Here is a 22,108-nt window from a genome sequence, read left to right on the forward strand (position 1 = left end):
TGACAGAGGATGAGACGGTTGGATGGTGTCACCGACTGAGTGGACATGAGTTTGAACAAACTCCAGGAGTTGGTGATGGATAGGGAAACCTGGCGTGCTGCAGTCCATGGAGTTGCAAAGATCTGGACATGACTGAGTGACTGAACAACAACAACAACAGAAATGCTGCAGTGGGAACCCATTCCCATGGACAGAGGGGCCTGGTGGGCTACAGTCCACGGGTTCAAAAAGACTCAGAGACAAGTGAAGTGACTGACACTTCACACTTCAGCTCAAAATACTAGATCTGGGTTTTCAAGAAAAGATGTATTTGTGCTCTAATTCTTTTGTTTAAGGTGATCCTATTGTATAACACAGGGAATTATATTTAATATTCTGTAATAAAACAAAATGAAAAATAAACTAAAAATAAAAATTATTTACATACTTTAAGTTCAACATGCGCTAATGCATTGAAAGCTCTCTTGAAAATGAGAAAAAGAGCAACATGTCAAATAACTGAGGCTGATTTTACACTTGATCTCCATTCATTGCAAACCTTATTCCTGATTCCAAGAATTTCTATAACATATTCTCAGTAAATGAGCAAGTCACATTTTATAGTATGTGTAAAATCTCAAAATTCTCCAATAAATCTATGTCACAGTTGTCTTTTAGCAGTCATAATTTTGGAATGGAAGGTTTCGTACCTTTTCCCAAGAAGCTGTAAAAGCTTGCATGTCCACAATCGTTTTACCATCTGATGGCAGCAGAGGGTAGCACTGTGTTATCTCATCAAGTAACAGAAATTTCTACAGAAAAAGGTAAACCATAGAATGTTTATATTGCAAGAACAAAGCACAAATGAAACAACTGCTTCTCTGGAATTGGCAATGAAAAGTTTTATACCTATCATTTATACCTACCTATCACTTTACAAATGAATTTTATTAGGTCTTGGTTCACATAAGAAATATTAAATAGTATATAGTATGTAATATACTATTATTATAGTATATGTACATCTAAGTATATAACATAGCATAGCATATATATATATATAATATCATATACATACATATATATAGTATTTGTATGTGTGTGTGTGTGTGTGTGTGTGTGTATAAAATAGATAAAGAGTTTCTGGCCTTGAGGTTATCTTTGTTACTTTCTCAACAAGTGTACTGGTTCTTCTCTAAGAAGAAAATATGGCTTCAAATTCAAATACATTTAGGATCTGGACATTTTTATTGTTTTACTTTTGTGTTACCAACAATAAACAGGTGAGCTGGTAGGAAATTATTTCATAAATACTAATTGAATCCCACCACTTGCCAAGCACCATGTAACACTGCTAGAACACAGAGAGGAAGGCCCTCCCCAGGCCATCAGGAATCAGGTGTCACAGGAAGGAACACAAGACCAACGACAGAGACTCTGAGTGCAAACCCTATACACAATGCTTTTCTCCTTGTGTGTGTCACATCAGTATCATTGCCTGTCATTAACTATCATTTAAGTCATTGTTCTAAAAAGAAAATGGTCTTAAGTTTCTAGGCCTTAAAAAATATTTTACAAGCATTTTTTCACAGCCACTGTCTCTTCTCCTTAGTCAATGCCCTCTCTCCTCCACAGCTGGAATGGCTGCACCTACCACTTCTTGTTATCTTCTATATCACTTAATTGATGCAAAGTAGCTGAAAAAATGAAGTCTTATAAATTTCTACAAAGCTGACGAACACATGCAAGAAAACTCTCTCTTGCCTTGCAAATGCTAGACATAATTCAATGAGAAAAGCTAGAGCAATAGAGAAATTGAACAAACAACTTAGACCACTCCCACTCCCTAAGGTCCCCAAGGCTGTGAACATGGGGCAGAGACTGCTGGCTGTCCTCAAAACCTCCTCTCTTCCTTCTGAGGTAACAAACCCCGGATTTTACCTGCACATGGCAGCCTGGAAGGAGACCCTCTGTCTCTAGACTCCTGAGCAGACAAGAGCAGCCACGTGACTAAATCCAGGGCAGTGGGGAGTGACAGCAACCAGGACCTTCCTCCGCCCCAGCCTGGGCCTTGGGGGCTGCCAGTGGGGTCAAGGTCACATGTAATGGAGTAACATAAGAAGAGAGAAAGAGTCTGGGTCCCAACACCACGGAGGTTCACACTAGCCAGAGGACTAGTTATGGGGAGAGTTGTATCACCCCATAAAAGATACATCCTAAGCCCAGTTAGCTGAAAAAGTGACTTTATTTGGAAATTTGGTTGTTATAAATGTAATCAATTAAAGTGAGATCACAGTGGAGTAGGGTGGGTCCTGAATCCAATATGACCAGAGTCCTCATGAGAAATGCAGAGACAGATAGACACGCAAAAAAAGAGCTACCTGATGATGGAGACAGAGGCTGAGGTGATGGTTTACAAGTCAAAGAATACCAAGTTTTGCCTGAAACCACTCAAAGCTAGCAGAGGCAAGAAAGGATGCTCCTTTATCAGATCAGAGGGATCCTGACCCTGCTGACACCTTGATTTCAGACTTCTACCCTCCTGGACTGTGAAACAATACAGTCCCTTGGTTTTAAGCCACGTGGTTTATGGTACTTTGTATCAGCAGCCCCAGGAAATCCATACAGAGCCTCACAAGGATTCTTGCATGAGAGAAAAACAAATGAACCCTGTAAGCAGCTTTAACATGTGTACCTCTGGGACTCACAGGCAAACTGAATCCTTACAGGGTGGGGGGGGGGGGGGGCGCAACTGAAACAAGCACTTGAGGATGCTTGAGAAAGAAAACAAGACATAAATAGTAATTTACTATCTTAAACATCTTGACATCCCATCTATCAAGCCTCAGAGTCATAAATATGATTGCAAACTTTTACTTAAAAAGAAGAACAGGTAAAAACTGAATGTGAAAACTGTTCTGCAGGAAAAGAAAGACAGGATTCTTGCATTTCTCTCAAATATCAGCTGGCGGAAGATGCAATACATTCATTCCTTCCTCCTCTCATCCAAGCTCACTGAGAACCTAACACTGAGCGCAGTGACTCCTACTGTCCCCGAGCCCGTGTCCATCAGGAGGCAGGATGGACAGACAGTGGCCTGAGGACGTGTTTTCAGGTTTTCAACCACCGCAGCCTGAATTCTCTCTCCATACCACCTCTCCCATCGTCAGCCAGGTACCAGCTCTCATCTGTTCTGACACAACTCATCTCTCTCCCAACTCTCTTTTCCTCTTGAAACAACATAACTTCAGAATCTCATTCACCATTAGTCATCTCAGCAATGCAACTTTTCTTTTTCAGGTTCCTTCCTCAGCCCTCCCTACCACCACTGACCCTAAACCCAAGACAGTTCAGTTCAGTTACGCAGTTGTGGCCAACTCTTTGCGACCACATGGACCACAGAACACCAAGCCTTCCTGCTCAACACCAACTCCCGGAGGTTACCCAAACTCATTGAGTCGGTGATGCCATCCAATCATCTCACCCTCTGTCGTCCCCTGCTCCTCCTGCCTTCAATCCTTCCCAGCATCAGGGTCTTTTCCAATGAGTCAGCTCTTTGCATCAGGTAGCCAAAGTATTGCAGTTTCAGCTTAAACATCAGTCCTTCCAAAGAATATTCAGGACTGATTTCCTTTACGATGGACTGGTGGAATCTCCTTGCAGTCCAAGGGACTCTCAAGAATCTTCTCCAATACCACAGTTTAAAAGCATCAATTCTTTGGCACTCAGCTTTCTTTATAGTCCAACTCTCACATTCAAATTCATACATGACTACTGTGAAAACCATAGACTTGACTAGACAGACCTTTGTTGACAAAGTAATGTCTCTGCTTTTTAATATGCTGTCTAGGTTGGTCATAACTTCTTCCAAGGAGCAAGCATCTTTAAATTTCATGGCAGTAGTCACCATCTGCAGTGATTTTGGAGTCCCCCAGAAAAATAAAGTCGGCCACGGTTTCCACTTTTTCCCCTTATCTATTTGCCATGAAGTGACGGGCCCCAATCTGAGTTAATTGATCTTAGTTTTCTGAATGTTGAGCATTAAGCCAACTTCTTCACTCTCCTCTTTCAATATAATCAAGAGCCTCTTTAGTTCTTCTTCACTTTCTGCCATAAGGGTGGTATTATCTGCATATTTGAGGTTATTGATATTTCTCCCGGCAATCTTGATTCCAGTTTGTGCTTCCTCCAGCCCAGCATTTCTCATGATGTACTCTGCATATAAGTTAAATAAGCAACATGACAATATACAGCCTTGATGTACTCCTATCCCTATTTGGAATCAGTCTGCTGTTCCATGTCCAATTCTAACTGCTTCCTGATCTGCATACAGATTTCTTAAGAGGCAGGTCAGGTGGTCTGGTATTCCCATCTCTTTCAGAATGTTCCACAGTTTATTGTGATCCATACAGTCAAAGGCTTTGACATAGTCAATAAAGCAGAAATAGGTCTTTTCTGGAACTCTCTTGCTTTTTCAATGATCCAGCGGATATTGGCAATTTGATCTCTGGTTCCTCTGCCTTTTCTAAAACCAGCTTGAACATCTGGAAGTTCACAGTTCACGTATTGCTAAAGCCTGGCTTAATTTTGGGCATTATTTTACTAGCATGTGAGATGAGTGTAACTGTGCGGTAGTTTGAGCATTCTTTGGCATTGCCTTTGTTTGGGATTGGAATGAAACCTGAGCTTTTTCAATCCTGTGGCCACTGCTGAGTTTTCTAAACTGAAAACTGGCATATTCCTGGCATATTGAGTGCGGCACTTTCACCGCATCATCTTTTAGGATTTGAAACAGATCAACTGGAATTCCATCACCTCCGCTAGCTTTGTTCGTAGTGATGCTTCCTAAAGCCCACTTGACTTCACATTCCAGGATGTCTGGCTCTAGGTAAGTGATCACACCATCTGGGTCATGAAGATCTTTTTCGTACAGTTCTTCTGTGTATTCTTTCTTGCCACCTCTTCTTAATATCTTCTGCTTCTGTTAGGTCCATATCATTTCTGTCCTTTATCAAACCCATCTTTGCATTAAATGTTCCCTTGGTATCCCTAATTTTCTTGAAGAGAGCTCTAGTCTTCCCCATTCTATTATTTTCCTCTATTTCTTTGCATTGATCAATGAGGAAAGCTTTCTTTTTTTTTTTTTTCCATTTATTTTTATTAGTTGGAGGCTAATTACTTTACAATATTGTAGTGATTTTTGCCATACATTGACATGAATCAGCCATGGATTTACATGTGTTCCCCATCCCGATCCCCCCTCCCACCTCCCTCTCCACCCAATCCCTCTGGGTCTTCCCAGTGCACCAGCCCCAAGCATGAACTCCTATTGCCAAATTCAGACTTAAATTGAAGAAAGTAGGGAAAACCACTAACCTAAATCAAATCCCTTACAATTATACAGTGGAAGTAAGAAATTTATTTAAGGGAGTAGATCTGATAGAGTGCCTGCTGAACTAAGGATGGAGGTTCATGACATTATACAGGAGACAGGGATCAAGACCATCCCCAGGAAAAAGAAATGTAAAAGAGCAAAATGGTTGTCTGAGGAGGCCTTACAAATAGCTGTGAAAAGAAGAGAAGCAAAAAGCTAAGGAGAAAAGGAAAGATATACCCACTTGAATGCAGAGTTCCAAAGAATAGCAAGGAGAGATAAGAAAGCTGACTTTGGGGATGGTCTTGATCCCTGTCTCCTGTAAAATGTCATGAACCTCCGTCCTTAGTTCAGCAGGCACTCTATCAGATTTACTCCCTTAAATATATTTCTCACTTCCACTGTACAACTGTAAGGGATTTGATTTAGGTCAGCGGTTTTCCCTACTTCAATTTAAGTCTGAATTTGGCAATAGGAGTTCATGATCTGAGCCATAGTTAGCTCCCGGTCTTGTTTTTGTTGACTGCATAGAGCTTCTCCATCTTTGGCTGCAATGATTATATTCTTTGCAACCCAATACAACCGCCTTCTGATCTCCTTACAGCATCTCTGAGTGTCCACAAGCTTAACACCCCCAAGTGACCCACAGCACCTAAGTCCACACTCCCCAGGTGGCCTTTGCCTGGGCACCTTGATTACTGACCCCATCCTTCCTTCTGGTCCATCTCTAATACTAACCCTACTGGGAACCAGCTCAGCACACCCACAGCTGGCACTGCCCTCCCTACCTCTGAATCCCCTGAGGAATATTAAGTGACACAGAGGGGAGACACTACATCATTCATGCACCTTTACAGTCCCACGTCCAACTAAAACCGAGCCTTGCACAGTCAGCCCATCAAGGGTATCAGCTAAAGGAACAGACTGCATGGTTGTTCAAATAAGTTCAACCACTGACTGCATGGCTACAGCCTTACATAGTCTAAGCTGACACAGCAACAAGCAAAAGGTGATGAGACAGGCGGAACCTGGGACCCTTTATGGGAGTGCTTGCATCTGGACAAATGTCTCCTTGAGCAACAAAATACAAAGAAATCGTAGGGACTAAATATACCTGCACACATGGAAAGGCAATCATGAACAGTAAGATACAAAAACACCACAAGCCAACTGCCATTTCTGAGCTGCTGCGAGCAAAGAAGGGAACTATGTACGATCTTGGCACATGGCAACTACAAGACGGGGGGCAGACCACATAAGTCACCCCTGTGGTTCAAACCACCAAACCTCCCCTATCCTCACCCCATTTAAGGAACCAGCCCAATCTTCTCAAAGAGTCAACGGGGCATCAGTCTCTTGTTTTCATACTTTGTGCTGCAGTACAAGCCTCAACAAAGCCTTGCTTAAATTTCTCGTCTGGCCTATTATCAATTTCTAATGATTAAAAAGACCAAGGACCCTGGGGAGTAATGTATATGTTATATATCTGGTCTAGAAAGAATCAAATATAGTTTCAGCTTAAGCATGTAACCAAGACATCAATACTCAATGTGTGTATATTAGAATGGAAATTCCCCAATTTCAAACAAAAAAGAAAGGAAAGGAAAATTATGCACTAAGTGAAGAATTAAATTTATTGAGCACTTTTCCACAAATAATAGCTCTGAGGGGGACAGATGCCACAGTCTTTCAAGGATTAAATGGGATCCCATTCAACACATGATCAGCTTATAAAGGCGCCAGAAGTGCTAGCTGGATTTTTCTCCAGGACACAGTCTGATGAAAAAGCTGAAATTAAATGGCCATTAGAGCCATGAAGTGTAGACCCAGAACAGGTTATGCAGGAAAGCATCAATGTCAGAACTGCAGCCAAAGAGACTGACTTCACAGTGGCTGGTAATGGAAAACCTAAAGCTGCTTTGTGAACATTATAACCTCAGAGACACATTTGACTGGATGTAAAAATCACTGAAGACTTTTAGTGCTTTGAAGTTGAGATCTTTTGCAATCCTATTAGAGTCATTCAGTGTCAACACCATGGGTCCCCCTTCCTCACTTAGAGAAAAACAGAGACCTCTTGGGCCTATGAGGTCATAATAAATCATTCATTTTCACAGAGCTGATTTAATCTTCATTTTAAACAGAAATACTTTATCACCTACTGTGTGACAGGCCCTTGACTTCGTGATAAAAATTATTTGCCCCTGACTATTTAGGGACAGTTAGTTTAAAAAAGGAGACAAGAGGTATGGTGGGAATCACATGTTTGAAAGGAAAAGGGCAGCTAGAGACAGGCTTAGACATTAAGTAAAATAAGCACAGGAAAAAACTGCAGAGATCAGAAATCAATGAAAAAACAATTTGTAGAGTAAAGAATCCATTTTTAAACACAGAGAACTAAGTGAATCTGAGGCCACTCTTCCTGCCCAGGGAACAGGACTTCTCAGCAAGTTCCTCCCCTCCCGGCCCAGAGAGGAATCCTAGTCACTCACCCCAGGACTGTGCACCGTCACTGCCTGGTCATCCCAGTCAGCACAGCAGATGCATCTGTTTGCTTCTCCTGCTTTTAGACATTTTAATCATCCTGCAGCCATCACTGCATGTCAAGAGCCTGTGTTGCTGCTATTTATACTACCGGCCCTAAATGAGCATGGGTCTTATGAAATTTTAACACACTTTACCTAAGAAAAGAAGGGAATACATATATTTTGGAAAGACTGCCAGCTTGGCACTGAAAGAGTTAAACCTCACCTAACTGGCTCACAGTGACCCCACATAAAGGAGGTTTTTAGGTAAAATTCGCCTGTAACTTTAAAAAGTTATTTTTCACTAAACCTTAATTCTTCGGATGCTGACAACGGCCTCTGACACCTTCTCGATGGCCATGGGGAAGTAGAGGGTACTCGAACACCGCAGAGCCTCAAACAGCGTCACCACCACAAATACTTGGCGGGCTGTGACCAGGTTTTCCAGGAGTTCACTGGTGATGAAGGTGACAAATATCATGATTTTGCTCACAGCGAAAAATGATGCCAAATTCATGCCCCTAAGGTAGGAACTTCTCAGAATCTTGGAAATTTCCTGTCTGTAAAAGAGAGTAGGACATAGGTTTTATAAGAAACATCAAAGACATGGATTCAGTTGCCCTGTGTGAGTCCCCCTTTCTAGGGAGTCAACACAGATAAAGATAAACCATCCCTCACATCATGGAGACACTACACAGTGTACACCTGGGGCTCTGCCTGACGCCAGGACCACACACTGCATCACCACTTCACTCTTTCAAGTAAGGGGAGGCTTAATGTCATACTTTCAAACATCTTGGGTCAATCTGACTGGGTTTGAACATTCATCCAACAAACATTCATAATTACAAGTCCTGTGCCAGGCTCCTCACAGAAAGACGCAGCCTGTCCCCTCCAGGCACTCATGAACTTGTGGGGAAAGAGAATTAGCAACCACAAAATTGGGAGACAATAGACAGAGACGGTCAGCACAGCCCCCAAGGGAGCCCAGAGCTGGGATAAGTAACTTGGAGCAGTGGAGTCAAGGCAAGTGACACACACATGGACCCTGAAGATGAGCTGGAGTCAGTCACGCTTGGAGGAGGCCAGAGAAGTAGGAAGATGAGAGTGTATTTCCAGCAGAGAGAGGGACCCGCACAAAGGTGCAAAGTGAGAGGTGACCAGGTGGGGTCAGAGAAATGCTCATCAGATATTTAAATAAAAGATGGAAAAACATTTTACAAACATGAAGCAAAACAAAAGGAACAGTATTTTCATAGCTCCATTTAAAATGAATAATAGTGATTCATGAGCTTTCCTGATGGTAAAGTATCTGCCCGCAATGCAAGAGACTCAAGTTCAGTCCCCAAGAAGATCCCATGGGGGAGGAAATGACAATCCACTCTAGTATTCCTGCCTGGGAAATCTCATGGACAGAGGAGCCTGATGGGCTACAGTCCATGGGATCACAAAGAGTTGGACATGACCAAGCAACTAAGCACGACAATGGCAAAGAATAGTGATTCATATAGTTTGGTACAGGTACATCCAATCTGTATAATCTCATTTGTGCCCCATCAACATAAATTACAATTTTATTTTGTATGTCATTGTCTCAAATACTATCGTAAAAGCATTGCTTACTAGAATTTGAGGTATTAAGAACTACTTAGAATTTCATTTCTATACAAGTAAGAAGCATATATATATATATATGTATATATATATTATATATATATATATATATATATATACATTTCCTTTGAGAAGATGGTAAATGGAAGAACAGGTTAATTGATATCTCCACTATTCTACTGAACCCTCCTGCAACACGTGGGGGATGCAGTGAATAGTAAGTATTTAAGTTCACCTTAATGTGAAGGTGAACTTAAATACTTATTTGGTAAGACATCTAAAGCATTCAGTAGAATAGGAAATAAAGCATGAAAATAAGGGGTGACATCTATATATACAAGCTTACCTTCTCAATCTGGTAATAAGGTCTATAAATGACTTTTCCCAAGCATTCATTTTTATTGTTCTGATACCAGTTATGACTTCACTCATGGTCCTGATCCTGTCGTCTGTGAGAGCTGCGGTCTTACTCCTAAGCAGACAGACATGAGAGATGAGCCTCAGTGACCACAGCCCAAATTTTCTTTTCAGCAGCGGTAGTGGGCACAGAGTAGGGGTGGGGTGGTTTGGGGGTGGTGGTGGCTAGGAATCAAATTATTTTCTACAGCTGTTTTGCACTTAGAATACAGGCAGTTCCTACTCAAAGTACAAACGGAAAAAAAGGCTTCAATTAGGAAGTCAACCATTCAGCCCATTTCAAGAAGTAACTTGGAGAACATGAAGCATCGACTAAGGAAGACCTGAAATGAGTCATATACAAACTGTTTGCTTAAAGAGGTCACAGGCATGTAGGGAAGGCAGAGAGGCACCTGAATCTACCAGGAAGACAGTGACTGTGCTATAATAAAATAGGAGTGAAGTTCTGGGGAGCAGAAAAGATGGGGCTGTTAATTCCACCAGGAAAGGAGAATAAGAAGAGCTTCAGAGACCTGGTAGCACTGGAACAGGGCCTTGAAGGATAAGGAGCATCTCTCCATGGCAAAGACAGGAAAGGAAATTTCAAATACAGGAAGACACCAAGCACAGACCTGCACACACAAGAGCTCAGTGAGCTTCAAATAGAACAACATCCCCATCACCTGACAACCACCCACCTCCAACCCTCTGGGACCTGCTTCAGGTCTAACTCAGCAGCAGAAGGCTCTTCACCATCAGACACTTTTCTATTACATGTGCTGCTGTAAATGTGGGGCTTCATAAAGACACAATGAAGATCAGCCTGGCCCTTGGGGTGCTTATAACTTAATGGAAACATGAACATAATACATGAAAAGGCTCCAGCACAAGCATAACAAAAAATATATACAGCAAAAAATAGGCCTTTAAGATTAGTACTATTAACAATACTTAAATAACTTGGCTATGGGTGAATTCTGATGAAGGACATTCTACTTACTTAGATATGGTGCCAAGAGGAGACAGTGAATGCCTTCACTGTTCCTGTTTCAGGACTGCCTTCAGTTTAAGGCTGGAGACTCAACTAGCTAAGCCTATAGGGTCTACAAGCCACACAATGAGACCAGAGAAGGCATCTGTCTTGTTTTTGAACAAAAGCATCAAGAAGACTGTGGATATTACCATTTACATATTATCAATTTTTAAAACCAGTGTTTCTCTTACCGGAGTGATGAAAACAACTTCCCGAAGCAGCTTTGCAAAAGCAGAAGAATAATGAGAACCGCCATCCCAGCAAGACACGACATTCCTATTTCCATCCAGAGCAGGGTGGTCACTGCGATAGCTTGCAGTGGCCCCACCCACAGATAGTGCAAGAGCATCGTTACCTTAAGAGAGAAAGACAAAGCCATCTTGGGATGGTATAAAAACAAAACCAGGGACACAGTATAGAAACAATTTGCTCTGAAGAAACAGACAGGAACCTAAACAGCAATAATCTCAGTGAATTTTAAAGCCTGCTGAAGCAGAAACCCAAGCATTCACTCCAGATGACACTGTTCAAGGGCAACACAGGGCCACCCTAAGGTATGTCCAGGGAAAACCCGACCAATAGCACTGAAGGAAGATGTTGATTTTGTCTACACCACGGATGAGCTCAGGGCTTTCTCAAATGCTTCTAGTCCCAGAGTTTAGTCCCCATCTCCCCTGGGACTCCCCAGCCTCCCAGAAACCCTATATTATGGTACCTACCACTCTCTCCAGTAATTACTTTTGTATTTACCTCCCTGATAGGCTGTGTCTTCTATAGGGCAGAAACTAAGCTTTGTTCATCCCCGAAACTGAGTAGGGGTCTTACTTCATGTTTGATGAATGAATATTTGAAAGAGAAGCGTCTAGTGTAACACAGATCTAACCAACAGCTACAACACCCTGGGTCATGTGATCTATTCATAAGGTCAGTGGAAAAAAGACTGAGGAGACAACAGAGGGTAGGTTGTATCTGGCTGGGGGCCACCCACTTGGCATATTCCTCGCAGGCTCCCTATGTAGCAGGCACTGAACAGGGCTCAGGAGAAAGACCAATCCCTGCCCACCAGGCCTTCATCATCCAGAGGAGGAGGAAGACAGTCTAGCAACACCTACACCATGTGCCAAGAAGGGCCGCTCCAGGAGGACCCCAGGGACACTAACCAAGCTGGGCAAGAACACTGCTGCCTATTTATTATTAGAAAAACAAAACTCTCATTTACAGAACAATACATACAATTACATCTGAACCGTACACAGAGAAATGAAAGTTGGATAAATAGAACCTTCGTCTTACATCGTCAGTGGAATCCTGGCCCACACCAAATCCTGGCACCCCAATAAGTTGAACCCAGTGAGACAGACAGGAAATGGAAAGAATCCCTCAGGGGCAGCTTACCTGGTCAAACCTGCTCACATCGTTGGACAGCAGGTTGACTATCTGGCCTGTGGTGGTCTTCCCCATGGCCGAGCTACTCAGGTGAAGGGCCTGAAATGAGAGAGGGAGACAGAGAACTGGATTTCTAAGGTGATACCAAACCATCTCAGAACATAACACATTGGATCATGTGTTCTGGGGTCCTGAGTGGTGTCAGCAGGTGGAGGATGACCCCTGACAGCAGGACTCTAGGAACCCTCATTCAGCCTTTAACTCTTCAGTGTGGTGGCAGCCCTGCCTTCAAGGACGGCAAAGGGAGGAGCAGGAGGAAGAAGCAAAATCCCCCCGACCTGTTTCACAAGGGTAAAGGGTGTAGGTTTGCACTTAAGAGACAACTAAACAATTTTAAGCCAAATTAGATGAGCATGGAGAGGCTGCCTTAAGGAAAGCAATTTGGAGACTTGGACTATCTAAATCTGGGCTCAATCATTAATTCTGTGGGTGAAAATATTTAAACACTTTGGGCTTAGTTTGTTCATTCCAAAATGAGAAAGTATAATGTTCAAAACATTGTTTCTGTGAGGAAACTGTGGTCTTAACATCAGTCTGCTGACTTAAAAACACAACCCGTGTTGCACAATCACTTTATTTGGTAAGAAAAATGCCCTAGAGATCTGAGGAACCTGAAAAGACACCAGGAGTTGCTTCAACAGACCACCAACTAGAGCCACTGATTTATCATAGTTTATAAAAATGTTTTTATAAACTCTGTTTATAGTTTGTATAAACAAGTTAAAGAAGAAAACCAATGATCAAGTGAGAATGTAAAATGATATAACCACAATGGAAGAGAATATGGAAGTTCCTAAAAAAATTAAACATGAAATTAGCATACAATACAGCAATTAAACTACTAAGGATATACTCAAAAAAACTAAAAATACAAACTTGAACAGATAATTTGTACACTCATATTCACAGCAGCAATGTTCACCATAGTTAAAAGGTGGAAACAACTGTCCATTGACAGATGAGCGAACACACAAAATGTTCTATAGACCTATAATGGAATATTGTTCAGCCTTAAAAATGAATTAAATTCTGACACCTGCCACAACATGGAGGAACCTTAAAGATATCATGTTATAGAACATAAGCTAGACACAAAGTGACAAACAGTGTACTAGTCCACTTACATGAGGTACTAAAGAAGCCAAATTCATAGACAGAAGTAGAATCGTGCTGGATGAGGGGAGAGGGGCTGCAGAGTTAGTGTTTAATGAGTATGGAGGTTTAGTTTGGGAAAAAGTTCCAGGGATGAATAATGGTGATAGCCACAGAACAATGTGAATGTACTTAATGTCACCAAATGCTGCAGTTAAAACAAATGAAAGTGGTAAACTTTATGTTGTGTATACTTTACCACAATAAAAAATCAATGATCAAAAGCCAAAAGTAACTTTACCAAATCTGTGGCAATGTATTAATAATTAAATGGCAAGTCATTTTTATACACGATACCTCTCACAGGATCATTCAAGATTCAGCTGAAAAAGAGGATGAAAATGCTGAATGGGCCATTTTAGGAGTGGAAGACATGCAGCCTTAGAGATCTCCTGGAGACCTGACCCAGCCTGGAATCCACGATGTAGACAAGCTACAACTACAAGCTTACCAGCCATCCCATTTCTAACACCCAATCTGATTCTTCCCCAGGACCAGGGATCAGGAGGTGGGGCCTGAGCATGAACCACAGACGTTCAGAGGGGCCTTTCAGAGCTGCTCGGCAGCACCAGCTTTGCCCTAAGGAATCAGCCCACCTGTGACCTGCAAAGAAGTGTCTTGTTTCTATAACAGCAGGACTCTAGATGCAAGGCTGTGCATGAGGAAATTTGTCTTTCCCAGGTTTCTGGAATTTCAGGTTATGTCGATGGTGTAATTTCCACAATCCCTGACTTCATATAGGGATAAACTTTTAGGTAAAATCAAGCCAGCAAATGAACTTCTTGGGAGATGTTTACATTCACATAAGCCAATGTGCCAGGTCAGATCACATTTGCAAAAGGCAAGATTTCAAAGTGTTAGAGGGAAGAGGAAGAAAAACAGGTGGACAATTGCTCACCTGTGCAGCAAAGAGTGAGCTTTGACTAAACCATCAGCTCACACCTAACTAAAGGTTTTCATAATGCAGTTCTGGTAAAATTTCATAATTATTATGAGAGTTATGGAGAAGGAAATGGCAACCCACTCCACTATTCTTGTTTGGAGAATTCCATGGACAGAGGAGCCTGGCAGGCTGCAGTCTATGGGCTCGCAGAGTCAGACACGACTGAGTGACTATCACTCACTTGAGAGTTAAGCATGATCAGAAATGACAAACATTTAGCCAATTTGTAGGGAAATCTGAGTATCCATGTTCAAAATGGTTGAAGATGCAACAGAATAACAAAGATGATGATAAATGACAATGAAGACCCCTGACTGGAGTATGCAGGCACCACAGCAATTTCCTCATCACCCAGAAGGAAACCAACTCAGATGCTGCTGCCAAATAAGACAGTGAGATGCCAGGTCTCCAGGTTCACACAGTCCCAGGATGTACAAGACTCTGCTCAAGGAAAGATGAGACAATATCTCACTTTCTGCTGATAGAAGTATTCCAAAGAAACAGAAGCTCTAGGGAAGTAGCAACTAGATAAAAGAAGCAATATTTTCAATTTAAACTGTTTGGTTTTATCTTTCAATGAGGATTTTACTAATAAAAATTATATATGTTTAAGTACCAAAAGATACTTTGATACAAATACACACTGGGAAATGATTACTATAGTAAAACCACTTAAAGTATCCACTATTTAATATAGCTATCCTGTTTTACATGTGTAGTGACAACACAAGATCTACTTTCTTGGAAATTTTCAAGGCTACAATACAGTCAAATAAGGATTGTTTTTTTTTTTTTTTTTTTAAAGCAAACAGTCTAAGGTAAAGAGGTATCCAAGATCAAGTTTATACAGAGCCCTTCAGCTCCTGACGCTGATATATCTGTGGCAATACATTTGTAAAGATACCTGAAATTCTTATTCCTTTTATATTAGTTTCAGTTCAGTTCAGTTGCTCAGTTGTGTCCAACTTTTTGTAACCCCATGTACTGCAGCATGCCAGGCTTCCCTGGCCATCACCAACTCCCGGAACTTGCTCAAGCTCATGTCCATCAAATCAGCGATGCCATTCAACCATCTCATCCTCTGTCATCCCCTTCTCCTCCCACCTTTTACTAGTTTAGACCAGGGTAAACTATGGAATAATTTCATGGCATTCCTCAATACAAAATCACTGAACACATTAAATCAGTTCTTATTAAAAGTGCTATGATGCATACTAAAGATAAGAGGAAATATTGTATTATAAAAGCTTAAATGAAGAGCAATAAATTCTCTCTGAGTGAAAGTCGCTCAGTCATGTCCAACTTTTTGTGACCCCATGGCCTATACAGTCAATGAACTTCTCCAGGCCAGAATACTGGAGTGGGTAGCCTTTCCCTTCTCCAAGGGATCGTCCCAAACCAGGGATCGAACCCAGGTGTCCTGCATTGCAGGTGGATTCTTTACCAGTTGAGCCACAAGGGAATGGATAAAACTGTATATAATTTCAAGTTTTATTTCAAATACCCTACTAATATCTTTAATACCATTAATAGCAATCACATCTATAGAATATAGTGAGGCTATATTTGTCATGAATTCTCTTTATATTTTTCTCTAATTAACATAATTACATTGAATATAATTAGATGTGTCTTTTAAAATCATAGTTATTCCCTTTCTCAAATACATCCTCTGCTTCTAGTCATAGATTTATAGATCCAATCTCTGAAGTTCACTTTTAAATAAATATTTGATGTAAATTAAGCTTTTAATGAGCAACAAAATTTTTCTTTAAATAGCACCATAGGATTTAGGCATGAAGACATTGAAAATCAACTTGATACCTTTGATACTTATTTTTGAATATTACTTTAATATTTTAAATATATAATTTCATATTAATTTTTTAAGTAATTTATTTTTTATTGAAGGATAGTTGCTTTACAGAATTTTGCTGTTTTATGTCAAACCTCAGTATGAATCAGCCATAGGTAGACATATATCCCCTCCCTTTTGAAACTCCCTCCCATCTCCCTCCCCATCCTACCCTCTAGGTTGATACAGAGCCCCTGTTTGAGTTTCCTGAGCCACACAGCAAATTCCTGTTGACTATCTATTTTACATATGGTAATGTAAGTTTCCATGTTACTCTTTCCATACATCTCACCCTCGCCTCCCCTCTCTCCATGTCCACAAGTCTGTTCTCTATGTCTGCTTCTCCATTGTTGCACTGTAAATTATAATTTAATATTAATTTAATACTACAAATTTAGTGAGTATTATGTAACAGCCTATAGCTAAAAGTTATCAAGGGCAGCCCTCACTTGATCTCAAAGAAAATTTTCATTATTTATTGCTAAAGTTTGCTTCAACAACAACAAATTCAGCTTGATGCAAATAGCAAGCTTCTCTAAGAAGGTGTAAATGATTACAGTTATGAAATTTACAGAGAACTTTCCCTAAATGTTTCTGATCCCTCAGGGGAGGTACACACTGTGGAATCAAGTGACACTCACCTTGCGGTAGATCATATGGCACACGGCTACTCTCAGCCTCATCCCCACACGCTGAACATGATAGAAGTACAAGTGGTGCAGAACGGCCCACACGAGCACGCTGGCGCTCAGCCCTGCCGCATAGCCATAGGCTTCGTGCAAAGCGGCAGAATCATCGGGATCGTAGTTTTCAACATAACTAACCATTTTCCCCAAAAATATGGGTTGAACTACTCTGGTGCCTTCCTAAAAGAAAAAAAAAAACACCTTAATTAGAAATGTCAATTTTTCTTAACACAAGATTTACTTTTAGCATTAGAAAATGCTACATTGATGGCTTATTTAAAAGAAAAATATGTAGATCCTCTATCTCCTATAAGATAAGCAGGCAACAGTTTTAACCTTACAGCAAAATTTTACATTCAAAGATAGTAAAGCCTTAGTACATTGTGCTTAGTACACTGTGGATGCTCAGTAAATGTTACAACCAGGCTCAATAGCAACTGAGACTTAAGATGAATAAGCGAAAAGGTGGCAGAAGAAGAGGAAGAAATCTGCTTCCATATGAACAAGCCTGCTGGCAGCCTGCCCCTGTCCCCTGTATTCTTAATGTCCCAGCGCAATAGAAAGTCAACCTGGTTCACATATGGGAGACACGCTTTCATCACCTTCTTCATGAATCTTTATGAACTGAGACCCTGGCACAAACACACCCACTCTTTTCCACTCCAAATTCCACATGTCTGTAGATCAAGGGAATGGAAACCAGCTTCAGTTAGAGTACCACAAAGAAACCAGGCTTGGCAGCTCTGCAGGCTCTCAGCTCCCGGGAGCACTGCCTCACTATGTCTCTACCCTCTAGAAGCTGGAATGTTCCTTGGAGTAAAAAATTATACGTGGTGGAGGACAAGCTAAAAAATCATGTCTTCCGTTGTTCTCCATCCACCATCCACTGCAGTTGGTGGTTTGGAAGAAATATTCTGAATCACCTCTTCCCCAAGGCTAAACCAATTGACTCAGGCTGCACTGAGGCTTCTATCCTGAGTAAGACTTAGGGAAAGCAAGCTTCTTTTCCAAAGAAAAAGGCAAAGAAACAGCAACACCTACCTACCTTCCAAACAGCCACTCCACCCCACAACCTACTTCCTCTCTCTAGTCACTCCTTGAAGGTCCCCTTCTTCCCAGGTCCCCTTCCTTCTCCACCATCAAGGAAAACCACTCAATGAATCCAAGTCACCAAAAGTAAACCCCTTGGCCCTTAACATCATTTCCTCCACAGACTTCTCAAAAGACAAAATGCCAAAATTTTGGAAATCTTTCAGGAACAGGGCTTTTCCTCTTTGGCAATCCTGCATTACTAACACAGACAGGGGAAGCAACTGACAGGTTTGCTTTGATAGCTTCTTCTGTCTGTCTGAAGTGGAGGAACCCACACACAAGAGAAGAGAAGGAGAACACATAACACCAAACACCAAAAAAACTAACCATTTCTGCTCATCCAACCAGTGTCTGATCAGGATATTTACCAAAAGATGGCTCAGTCCCTCATATGGGCGTCTCATTAAACCTCAGCATTCCTGTCTTGTTCTACACACATGCACACATGCATGCACACACACATGTTTACACGCTGTACCAACTGCTACTCCTTCCATGAAGTCATGGAAATTTTCATCTACTATAGAGGATAAAGGGAACACTATTTAGTTGAAGAAGTATAAGTAAGATGATCAGACCTGAGTAAAATGATCAGTTCTGATACATTTCCACCATGTCTTGTCATCCATCCCGAGGCATAAGAGAGCTCATGGAAGAGTGGATTGGCATACAGTGGATCATTAAGCACATTGTTTATAGAGTTTCCTGAGATGGAAATGTGGAGGCTCACACAGAGAAGCAAGAAGGTCAAACTGTACACGTGGGCAGTCCCAGCCCAGGTGTTGCCAAGGGCAGTCCAGTGCTATAGCCACAAACCACCAGAAGCCCAGTGGTAATATCTGCCATCCCAGACTTCCCTGAAACTTGTGATTCTCTTCGGGAAACATGTTACTCAGAGCCTGTTACTCAGCTCTCAATTTCAGCCTAATATCCTTGTAATTACAGGAGAAACAAGAGTAATGGTACTCACCAAAGAGAATATGGATAAATGCAACAAATCCAGCAAAAAGAGTGTAAATAAAGGCAGGTCACTACAGCCTGAACATATCTGGATTTTTTCACTGAGAAACCCTACTTGATAACCCAGTTGAGGGACTTCCCTGATGGCCCAGTGGCTAAGACTCCACAGTCACAATGCAGGGGAACTGGGTTCAGTCCCTGGTTGGGGAACTAGATCGCACATGCTGCAGCTAAGACCTGACACAGCTAAATAAATAAACACTTAAAAAAAAAAAAGAAGAAGAAGAAGAAGAAAAAAACAGTTGAACCAACAGCCTCAATAAGGTATAATGCCAGTTCATGGCATGTATCTTCCACTCATCTGTCAATTCTTTTTTTTCCCTTGACAATGATTATTCTTTATTTGGAATATAAGTTTTCAAAAAGATAAAGGTTTTCAAACATGAACTGTCACTTTTATCTGATGTAATTTGAGGGGAGAGTCATTTGTTACTCTTAAGCACTATTTTTGGACTTCCTCTGATGGCTCAATGGTAAGGAATCCATCTCAATGCAGGAGACACAGGAGATGCAGGCTTGATCCCTAAGTTGGGAAGATCTTCTGGAGGAGGAAATGACAACCCACTCCAGGATTCTTGCCTGCCTGGAGAATCCCATGGACAGAGGAGCCTGGCCAGCTACAGTCCATGGGGTCACAAATAATCAGACACAACTGACTGACTGAGCACACATGCACAACTTTGCCTACAGCAAGGAGCAGTCTTGGCAATTCAGAGAAGTAATGAAAAGTATAACGTCCAAGGAATTTCCATTCTGGCGTAAGTTGCAACTATTGAAAATAGAAAATTGATACTATATTCTATATGAAAAATAACTGCAAGTAAAGAACAATTTTCCAGTAATTTCTCTCAAAAAAAAAGTAGAAAACAAAATAGAGAATAGCACAAAACTGTGAAAACAAAACCCCAAAGCACATAAAGAGAATAAGAATACACATATTAAATATGATTCTTCAAAGCTTCCAGAACACACAGGGGAGAAGTGACTGAGGCCATCAAAGATAGACCAAGTAAATCCATGCCGTCCACATACAAGGGAAGGTTAGAGATGCAGTCATTTAACAGGACAGCTGGCAGCAGCATTTGTAATCTGTGAATGTTTCCATTTCTGGCATTTGGTAAAACTGGCTGAGGCAAACCAGGTGAAAGATTTTCCAGCTACCAGAAGATTATCCTGCATATGCTCAATGTTCTGTTCCAAGTTTTAACTCCAAATGAAATGGTGGTGTGAATCCCAAGGAAAGGTCCAATCTCAGAAGACTCTGCTTGCCTTGGAGAGTCTCTCAGAGAGGCAAGGAGTGGCTGTGGCTCACCCTGGGGACACAGACCTGGCGGCAGCCATTCCCGGGAGCCGCCCCTACACGTGTACACTGGTGCGGGCAGACACCACCAAGGAATTCTCTCATCTGTACACTCCTGATTCTCACCTTCAACTGATAAGAAATAAAACAACTGAGAAAATATTCATTATCAACCATGAAACTAACCAGATTAAAACATTCTGGATAAGCAAGAACAAGGTCAAACACTGCCCCCTTAAACTCTTCCTCTTTGACATCAATCTATGACCACATGTATATTCTTTCCACAAACCAATTGAGAATACAGTTCTTATTCTTTCACAAGAGTTCTTCATAACTCTGAAATCATAAAGGATCTTTAAAAGAGCCTAATTTAAGTGTTACAGCTCTTTTAGAATTTGTCTAGCAGGTTTTCCGGTTCGCACCGGAAAGCCCCTTAAAAAAAAAAAAAAAAAAAGAGCCTAATTTAATATTACAACATCCATTATTCAGGATTCTCTGAGAGTCTGAGTCTCTGAGGCAGAATTTTTTTGGCCACGCCATGGGGCATGCAGAATCTTAGTTCCCTGACCAGGGATCAAATACCAAGGCATCTGTATTGGCAGCATGGAGTCTTAACCACTGGACTGCCAGGGAAGCTCTAGTTAGACATTTCTTGATAGAGTCTTTGGTATTCAGCATCCTGAAAGCACTTGACATTGGGTTCCACCTTTTGCTTCTTAGGGTAACTTCTTGCATGGCTAGGTTAGATGCTAGAACTCCTGTAGTGGGTAGAATTACTCCACCATGTTAATGTACTTGAAACATTTCTTACCCAACTTCCCCATATCTCATTCATGGAAGAAAAAAAAAAAACCTCACAAAAATAGAAACAAGCTATCAAAGAAAAATGCTTGAGTGAAACATTCAAGCAGAAAAGTGTAAGCTTATAGGAAGAATTGAGTAGGCATTTAATCATTAGAACTGGGGGAAAGGTGACAAAACATAGAGTTGAGAAAAGTCCAGAGATAAGGAGGAAAAGCAGTGAATCTGGGGAAATCATAGCCTTAGGATTCTAGATATCCTAGCCTTCGCTCATCTTTTACACTGTGGTCTTCATCCTGACTGCACCTTAGCATCACCTGGGAAGGTATAAGTGCACTCTGACGCCTGAGGCCCAGCCTCCAAAAACTGGTTTAGATTCAACTGATTAGGGTGGAGCCTGAAGATTCCTCTTCCTGTAGATTCTGGATGCAGAAACTAACCCCATGTAAGCACCTGCTAACCTCTACTCTTGCACTGTTACGGCATCTGAGCCTGGAATGATTACCGACCTGCTCTGAAGGAGTTACAAGGATCACAAAGAGTTTTAGCCAGAGTCCCATGGCATATTCCATGTTTCTAGAAAAATCTTTATAAACCCAAGTCCAGAGATTACAGTGACAAAATCAAAATTTTTCATTCTGCACAGTAGGAAAAATAAAAGGTTCAGAAAGACATTTAAAAATATTAATAAAAAGAGGAATCAAAATTAACCTGGAAAGTTACCTCTAAAAGGAGAAGGAGAATTAGAATAGAGCTAACAAGGATATCAGCCTTCTTTAAAAATAGACTTTTCTTGATTTTGGAATCATGAAAACATTATACAGAATTATAATTATAAAACAATTAATTTTTTTAAAAAGCAATTCCTAAAACTTTAGAGTAAAATTAA

The 22,108-nt window shown here is 41.1% G+C and overlaps 1 protein-coding gene and 1 non-coding gene across 7 annotated transcripts in view; one reads left to right on the forward strand and one right to left on the reverse strand.

The window, feature by feature from the left end:
• The window catches only part of LOC122686751 (ATP-binding cassette sub-family C member 4-like), a 2,082,459-nt gene that overhangs the window by 1,443,870 nt on the left and 616,481 nt on the right, over positions 1–22,108 (reverse strand). Inside the window, exons 4-9 of one of the 6 annotated variants that reach the window (XM_043891993.1) lie at positions 16,959–17,183; positions 12,317–12,406; positions 11,113–11,276; positions 9,839–9,964; positions 8,189–8,438; positions 690–791 (exon numbers count right to left, since the gene is read on the reverse strand). The exons of the other annotated variants lie outside the window; for them this stretch is intronic. Of the exons in view, the coding sequence (XP_043747928.1) occupies positions 690–791; positions 8,189–8,438; positions 9,839–9,964; positions 11,113–11,276; positions 12,317–12,406; positions 16,959–17,183 (957 nt within the window). The remainder of the gene's footprint in view (positions 1–689; positions 792–8,188; positions 8,439–9,838; positions 9,965–11,112; positions 11,277–12,316; positions 12,407–16,958; positions 17,184–22,108) is intronic. 6 annotated transcript variants of the gene reach the window in all.
• On the forward strand, positions 20,791–20,852 carry LOC122687133. Its single transcript, XR_006339034.1, has one exon. It is a non-coding gene; the product is annotated as a U7 small nuclear RNA (small nuclear RNA).

Source organism: Cervus elaphus, chromosome 30, assembly GCF_910594005.1.
Source record: "Cervus elaphus chromosome 30, mCerEla1.1, whole genome shotgun sequence".
In the NCBI taxonomy this organism is placed as follows: Eukaryota; Metazoa; Chordata; class Mammalia; order Artiodactyla; family Cervidae; genus Cervus; species Cervus elaphus.